The sequence below is a fragment of the Tinamus guttatus genome, unplaced genomic scaffold, assembly GCF_059628265.1.
Source record: "Tinamus guttatus ecotype Peru unplaced genomic scaffold, ASM5962826v1 Tinamus_guttatus_pri_ptg000408l, whole genome shotgun sequence".
NCBI classification, from domain to species: domain Eukaryota; kingdom Metazoa; phylum Chordata; class Aves; order Tinamiformes; family Tinamidae; genus Tinamus; species Tinamus guttatus.
Genome location: NW_028288942.1, coordinates 645,647 through 653,745, shown reverse-complemented (window position 1 = coordinate 653,745; position 8,099 = coordinate 645,647). Strand labels below are relative to the sequence as shown.

Sequence of the window (8,099 nt, the reverse complement as noted above, 5' to 3'; positions counted from 1 at the left end):
CATCTCGGCTGCTGAGGATGGGAGTAGCAGCCCTGGGCAGCACGTGCGGCTCCATGGCTGGGTCTCTGTGGGACACGGCACCAGAGGCAGCTTCTCTGAGATGCCAGTTAGTGCTTTGCAGCGGACGTTCCCGAAAACCAGCCCTGTGGAAGACTGAAAACACCACCTGGAAGGAGAGCAAGCCAAGATGGCTCTTTCTGCATAGCCAAGTGCTCCTCCTTTGCATATTTGCCTCATTTTGCATATTCTGTTGTGCCTCATTTGCATATGTAAATATGTGCCGGTCAGTGTGCAAATTCGCCTCGCTCCTCCGCCCTTGGGATGAACGTGCATGGTCGGCACGCGGGAAGGCTCCGCCGGGACACGAGGGGAGGCGGCACGCGGAGCCCCCGGAGCGCCCCGTGCGCCCTTCCCCAGCGGGCAGGGTGGGAGGGTGGGGGCTCACGAGTTTATTTTTGTGCATGCTTTCTTAATAAAAACAAAAAGTGAATGTTTATGGTTTAACTTCCTTGGTGCTGGTATTGTGTGTGTGTTTTTTTTTGTTTTTCTTTTTTCTTTTTTTTTTTTTTTCTTTGTTGGGTTGTTTTTTGTTTTCTTTTTGTCCAGCGATGCCCGGTCAGGTTGGCTGGTCTTCCACTTACCTGATAGACAGGATGTGAGCTTGGACATTGTGGAGCCCACACGAGTGTGCGCATTATTACAGAGGTGTTTTAGACTGCCCAGAGGAAGAGTGGAGGTGCTCACCATAGCTGGGTGTTTGCACAGCACTGAGAGCAGTGAGGCTTTCAGCTTGTGTTGTTTCCTGTCACTGGCATACCAGCCAGAAGGACAGAGTTTTCACTATGTCAAAGCTCAGTGGCTGTTCATCAACAAAAGTATGGTCAACAAATGCTGACGGGGGACTAACACCAAAAGCACATCTTAAGCCACGTAATTCCACTTTTCAGCAGTAGGGAACGCTGTAGCTTGGGAAGCACCTCAAAAGAACTGGACCAGAACAAACTTTTTTCTTCTTCCTCCAAAATAAAGGAGAAACATTTCTCTTGCAGGGAACAGAACCTGAAATGATTCAACAGCACCTTCCTGCTGTTAGAAGAGATGATATCCCTTCCCCATTCAGAAGTTTCACTAAAGGAAGGATAAACAAGCAGTCCCCTCATTGACTTTGGGAATGACTGCACACACACAAATTCTGTTTGTGGCTGTCTTAAAATGTAGTAGGAGCATTCTGGTCATCTCAGACCACATCCTAAAGCGATCGGTGACTTCAGTGGTAGAGTGTTTGAAAGAGACTGAGTGTGCGCGCATTAATGCTACAATGTGTGATTTGACCAGCTTCTAGATTACAGTGCAGTGTTTGCTGAGAATAATAGGCATCCATGGGCATGAAAATTGTGTCTAGAGAAAGTGAAGTTCCAATGTATTGTTATGAGAAAAGGTAGCACTTCCCTCTGGATTTATCTTCAGAGATTAAAAAAAAAGAAAAAAAAAAAAGAAAAAAAAAAACACTTCAATCCTGAACACAAGTAAAGGAGAGGAAAGGTGAGAGGACAGATTTCAAGGAGACACAAAAGAATTCTCTCTGCAGCTTTATCAGAAACAGGAAATACAGAACACTTATAATAGATACAACATGCAAATAACTTCAGTATAGTCATCTAATAACTCAGAGGGTGAATTATATGATCCCACCAAAACTAGTTTTGCAAGCCTGCTTTCTTCTTTAATAGTTCATGTGCTCTGGGTCTTCTTCCTCACCTATGTCTTCCCTCAAAGCTTATTACCTTTAGTATTGCACCTCCCTGTCTCTCTAGAGGAGGATGTAGAGGGGGCTGTTCTCATGGGAGCGATCTCTGTGCCCCAAGTGCAGCTCTGCAGATTAATAAACATGTTAGAGCAAAAGCTGTATGTGGGAAGCCACTGTTTGTCCCTGCGGTGGCGGTGTGAAGTCCTGCCTTAGACTGTGCTGCTAGCATCCTTATCTGACGATGTCTTGCTTTTGTCAAGGGTGTAAGGGGTTGTGTGTGTTAGTTCCTCAACAAAGGCACCTTCCAAGATTCCCTGCAGGGATTGCCGTGCCTTTGCCCTGAAGTCCTGCCCCACAAAAACATAAAGCAGGGGGTTGATGCAGCTGTTAACATACGCCAGTGCTGTAGAGAGTTGATCCCAGAAGACCAGAGACTCCCTCAGTCCTGTTCCAGGAAGAGATACGAAGGACAGGATCCCAACTACGTGGTAGGGAGCCCAACAGACGAAGAATGCAGTTATCACAAGCAAGATGACGCGCAGCATCTTGCTGCGTTGCTTGTGAAGCTGAGTGGTGTGCATCCTGAAAGCAATAAGGGCATAGCACACTGCCATGATGCTGAAGGGGAGGAGGAAGCCAAAGATGGCCCTGGTGATGGTTATGACCACTAACGGGAGGGGTGAAAAACCATCATCGTCATCATAGAAGTTTCCTAATAAGTCATCACCACTGTACACATTGTCAAAATTCAGCAAACCATCAGGAAGATGGGGTGGGTTTGAACGGAGATCAGTGTTGGGCGGTGCAGACGTGTCTGCACTAGGCAGACCGCTAGGAGATTCCAACAGCTTCATGTCAGGAGAGGCAGTGGAAGTCAACAGCGAATTAACGTTGTCCGGTACTGCAGAATAGCGAATGTGGGATGTTGTGATTGTGTCTTTGTTCATAGATACACTCTCTGTCTGGAAGTCTGGAAAATCATCAACAGACTGATGAAGGAAGATGGTGTGGTCATAGGTGCCAGTTGGTATTAAAGATGAGTATTCTTCCAGTGATTCATTTGCAAGACCATCGCTATCCATATAATCTAGCATTTTATCGTCTCCAAAATTGTACCCACACTGAGTTTTGCCATTGTAAGTGATAGTCTCACGGTAGTGAAAGACAGGACAGCTGAAAATCAAGGCCAGAATCCAAATGCCACTGCACATTAGTGATATAAACTTCACCGTTCGATGATTTTGACACCAGACAGGTTTCATCACGAGGAGGCACCGATCAATGCTGATGGCCATGAGGAGGAAAACACTAGCAAACATGGTGAATATGATGACCGAGGGAATTACTTTGCAGAGGAACCAGCCATATGGCCAGTGTTCATGGAGGATCAGATGAACGATGAAAAACGGCAAAGACAAGCAGCACATGAAATCAGCCACAGCCAGATTTAGGAACCAGACAATGTTCACGGATCTCTTCATCTTCAGGCCAGCCACCCAGATCACCAAACCATTGCCTGGGATACCTATTATGAAGACAAGGATGAAGACAACAAGAGAGCCAATGGATTCCGATGCGTAATGCGCAGTAGCCTGTTCGAAGGACGTGCTGTTGCCCAGGAGCGGAGACATTCTGTAACTATGAAGCAGAAAGCAAATCAGTAGGAAGTTCACAACTTCCTTCCCAAATTCCTCTCTTCTGTACTAACGCTTTGCTGAGTCAGGTGGCAGTACTGAACTCTCTGGATACACAAGCATAGGTCTATGTTACTTGTTTCTGAAGGCCTGCCTGTGCTAGTCTGACCTTTACACGGCTTCACGATTCACATGGTGGCAAAGTCACCTAAGAAAAATGGCCCCACAACTCAAATGGAGGCTTTGTATATGCTTACGCTCTCCTATCTCTGTCATCCCTTCCGATTTCGCTTCTCCCTTTTTTTAGTCTCTAAAGTGGAAGTCTCACTTTATTCATAGCCATGCTCCCACTATCTTCAAGTGTCTTCCCTGATCAGCTCCTAGTTTTGCTTACGTTTTTGGTCTTCAGAAAAGTACGTCAGCATTGTAGTTCCTTTACCTTTTAAAACAAGTAATTTTTCCTCCTGGCATGAACAGTGAACAGGCTTAGGTTGAGAAAGCAATGCTTGTGTTAATGAAATAAAGCTATTCTACTTTCTGGACATTGCAAATAGAACAGAGGTTGGCAATTGTATTTGCAAAAGGACATTAATAGGGAAGTCTAAGTAAGCATTTCTCTTCCCTGCTTTTCTAGCCCACATATCCATTACGAGCAATCTGCCAGTTGCTTCCGTTTCTAGTCTGGGTGAGGAGAAAAGCAAGAGGTGGATCACTTAAGACTAATATTTGGAGATTTCTGCATAGAGAGAAAAAATAAAATATAAAATAATGTGCGTCAACCATTTTAGATGTAAAAAGCTATCCTTATAGAAAACCAAAGCGGAAACACAGAACACTTAAGTGTGGTTTTAAAACTCTTAAGAAGTGGCAATAGAAGCCTTTGATTGCTTAGTCACTCTTGTCCTTGAATATTCATATGTTAAGTAGAGGAAATTCAGCAAAGCAAAGATATATCTGAAAGAAAAAGCCTCATCTTCCAAGCATTAACAGAATTGTTTACAAACTCCCAAACAACAAAGCACTTGCTGAATCAGTGAAGATAGCCTGTTGCTGAAAGGTTCCTAAAAGCATCACCTGAAGACAAGGAAGCTGCGCAGGTTAGAGCTGAATTCAGCCTGGAGAAGCAGCTGCGAAGACATAAGACAACAAACACTGTTTATATTTTAACCTCTATTGTGGCAGCACATATATGCCGCTCAAGGACTGTTGTGTGCAGGACTAAATGTATGTATTATTAAAAAACAAATCGCCCCCCAAAAAACCCAGCAAAACCAAATCATCAGTTTCTTTCTGATACATACAGTCTAGATGTGGAGCAAATCAGAAGTGGTGAAATTGCTTCACTAAGAGGAAAATTAGTTAAATAGTTGTAATGAACATTGTAATTACCACACTTAGGTAACAGTTACCAAGAGGGTAAGCTGTGAGGAAAGCTATGAAAAAAGTCACTGTTTTTAACTAAATAATCTAGCAGGTCTGCTCATTCGCCTGTGGTCCCATTGATATATACGGAGGACACTTTTACAGACATCATCACAGAACAGTCTCCTCATAAAGCTACAGAATGTAAGTACATATAAAGAGGATGGAGAATCAGATAATGCTGTAAAAATAGTAATACAAATCCTACAGCAAAGCAGAGAGATGAAACAATAAGATGATCCTGCCCACCCCATGTTTTCAAGAATGCTAAAAAGCTGCTATATGTCTGCGAAGATGGAAGGGAAAAGTGGAGGGAGAGAGATTTTCAGGAGAGAACAGGGGTAAGAAATTGCAAACTGAAAAGGAAAGCAGAATTTTGTGGCTTATTATACCTACCTGAGTGAAGCAGATACTTCAGCGTGTCTGGTAACACCAACTATCTTGCTTTGACTCTGAAGTGACTGAAAAAAGAAACCTCATGACTTTTTAGGAACTGTTCTTTTCCGCTATGGGCATGGGTGTACTATTCATGTTCTTGTGCCCTGCCGGAAGGGTTTAAACCGATTCCTATCTCAAGTTTTAGATATAATCTGCTAGAAAAAGGAAGGAAACAATCAAAAAAATATCAACAACAACAACAAAGCAGTTGTCGCAACACTGTCAAAATAAAGTAGGCTCCAGAGTTAGGGAATAATAGGAGGCAAAGGACTGATAGGCACAATACACACTTTAAAGAAAGTTTCCATTGAACAACACCAGACTGAGATGCTCCATCAATTCCCTTCTCTATTGGCATATCACCGGCCACTGCTCGATACAGCTCATAATTCAAACCCTGCTAGGTTGCCCTCAGGCGTCTGGCCTGTGGTCTGGTAGCCCCCTCCTGCTCTGTGCGCTCAGCACATTCACCCAGCTAATCCCATTTCTTCTTGTTCTGGATTCTTATCAATCCAGATCACATTCTGTTCCAACTTGAAATCGCTTAGCTCAGCAAATACCCAAACACGTTACCCAACAAGCCTGGACGTCTCAAACAGATTTTAGTCTGTTCTGTGACATTTTTGAGAAGTTATGACTTTTTTTATTTTAAAGGAACTTCATGGATTAAAAAAAGAAGACGGAGAGAGAAGTGGTTAATTGAAATGCTGATAACACAAAAAAATAGCATGACTGTAAAAACATCTAGTGTAAAGCATTCAAGTATCTAACACTAGGGTTTTTTGTTGTTGTTTTCTTTTTCCCCTAAATTGGGAAATCAAGAGAAAGCGGAAATGGTAAAGCCTGGGCTTATAAGAATCAGACTCAGCATTTTGGTTTTGGTATTGAAAAAATATCAGGACTGCGAAGTCCTGCTCACGAGCACGTCATCTGTTCTGTGAAACATATGAATGCTGGCTCGAAAATGAAACCAGTAGGCAGGAAGGCAGGACAGGACTGGGCTACTCACCAGAGCCATAAATTGTCAGCTGTTTGCCAGGGCGGTCCCTCCACCTCCCTCTTGTTCTCAGCTGCCTTTCCTGAGGACTCCTGCGGCCCAGACAACAAGTGACCTGAGGAGAAGGTGAATTTTCCAGTTAATAAGACACTACTGTTATGGTAATCTTTCCCAGCCTCTCCATCATCACGGCATTGCATAGACCTAGCCAAACTCTCCCTTTTTCATTACTGAGCTAGCTCCAATTCCCTCAGTTAAAACCTCTGCCCTGCAGCCAGCCTGGACAGAGCAAACACTTTACCTAATCCATCCAACTCACTCCGGACAGTGATAAGATGATGAAGGCCCTCTCTGCATAGGTTTCAAGGACAACTGAACCTCTTAAGCAGTTTGAGCAGCAAGGTATTTTGCACCTCAGCATGAAGGGCCTAGTGAAGTAGACACTTGCACACTTCAAGGAGCTGGAGCAAGCTGGGAAGAAGACATTTCATAACATTCAGAAAACAGTTACCTGGATCAGGTGAGGCCAGATCTTTGATTTACAACTGTGATGGTAACCCCAAAACACCACATTATACTCTTCTTTTCCAGCTCTTTCCCTTCCCCACATGATAAACAGACTGGATTAGCCCAGAAGGGCTCTAATTAATCTTGTAATTTATCTTGACCTATAGATTCAACTGGCCGTAACAAATTGTCTAAAACCTTAATGCCACTTGTTATTTACATTGTGATTTCAGGTTTGTTAGTACAAACCTGCGCCAGCCGACCGGTTACTAAATAAGTTACATCCGTAGGCAATGGCATTTCTATAAATGTGATTAGCATACTTACTAGTGCCTCCCTCCCTCGAGAGAATGCAGGTTGCCTGCAGAACAGTTTGGCAAGAATTGAGAACGCCACTTTCATTTCATACTTTTACTACTTCTTCTTCAGTTGCACAAAGCTCTGAAGACCCTTTGAGACTCCCTGTTTATTTCTGAGCAGGTCGAGCCACCAGGCAAATAAGATTTTTCCCAGACACCGTTCCTGGAGAATATGTCAAGCTCATCTTCCTAAACTGTCTAAAACATTCCCCACAAAGCTTAGCCACAGCATAACTGCAGCTCCAGAAAGCATATTGTGGTGCTTTAATGGCCAGTCTTCATGTGCTTGTTTCCGTCGTCTTCAGCATGCACCTGGTTTCGCAGAGACTAACAGGCTGCTGCCGCATTAGCCCCAGCTGTCAGTAAGGTTGCAGTGCGTTGGTATTCCTCAGATTCCCTTCTTTAGAAAACATCCTGGATGACCCAAAACCTTTCTTGCACACTGCTGGGTAAGGTCAGATAGGGCACAAACCTTTTGCTCATCAAGTAGGGAACAAGCTGGCAAAACTGACACACATACAGATCACACAGAACAAAAAAGCAGTTCTTCACAAGGGAAGATTCTCATTACTGGGTGATAGCTTGGGTCAGGATTTTCAGTGAAGAGGCATTGTCTGAAACAGGATTTGGACTGTTCTCTGTAAATGCTTGTCTCAAGATTAACCTTTAAGTGATTCATTTTGCAGGATGAGTTTCCCTTGTGTCTTTTATGCACAGAAGGAAAATTCCTTATGTTGTATCCATTATGATAGGCCTCATGCACATTGTTGGACAATGCATTATTTTTTTTTCTTGAATTTAATCAAATCAAAGCAAAAGTTCAAATGATTCTTCTGCATAGATTAATACCAGGCTACCCATAGATCACAGAAAGGTTGAGATTGGAAGGAACTTGTAGAGATCACCTAGTCCAACTCCCCTGTTCAAGGAGGATCAACTAGAACACATTGCCCACGACTCTGTCCAGACACTTCTGAGCATCTCCAAGAATGGAG

At 43.5% G+C, this 8,099-nt stretch overlaps 1 protein-coding gene across 1 annotated transcript; it reads right to left on the bottom strand.

Moving 5' to 3' along the window:
• Positions 1-1,918: 1,918 nt before the first annotated feature.
• On the bottom strand, positions 1,919-5,411 carry C3AR1 (complement C3a receptor 1). Its single transcript, XM_010213311.2, has 2 exons — positions 5,200-5,411; positions 1,919-3,385 (listed from the first exon to the last, which is right to left on the bottom strand). The coding sequence occupies exon 2, from the start codon at positions 3,376-3,378 to the stop codon at positions 1,957-1,959; it is 1,422 nt and encodes a 473-aa protein (XP_010211613.2). The 5' UTR covers positions 3,379-3,385; positions 5,200-5,411; the 3' UTR covers positions 1,919-1,956.
• Between the last annotated feature and the right edge of the window lie 2,688 nt (positions 5,412-8,099).

What these genes read in the sequence shown, in the direction of transcription:
- C3AR1 (XM_010213311.2), bottom strand. Translation starts at nt 3,378, where the DNA reads ATGTCTCCGCTCCTGGGCAACAGCACGTCCTTCGAACAGGCTACTGCG.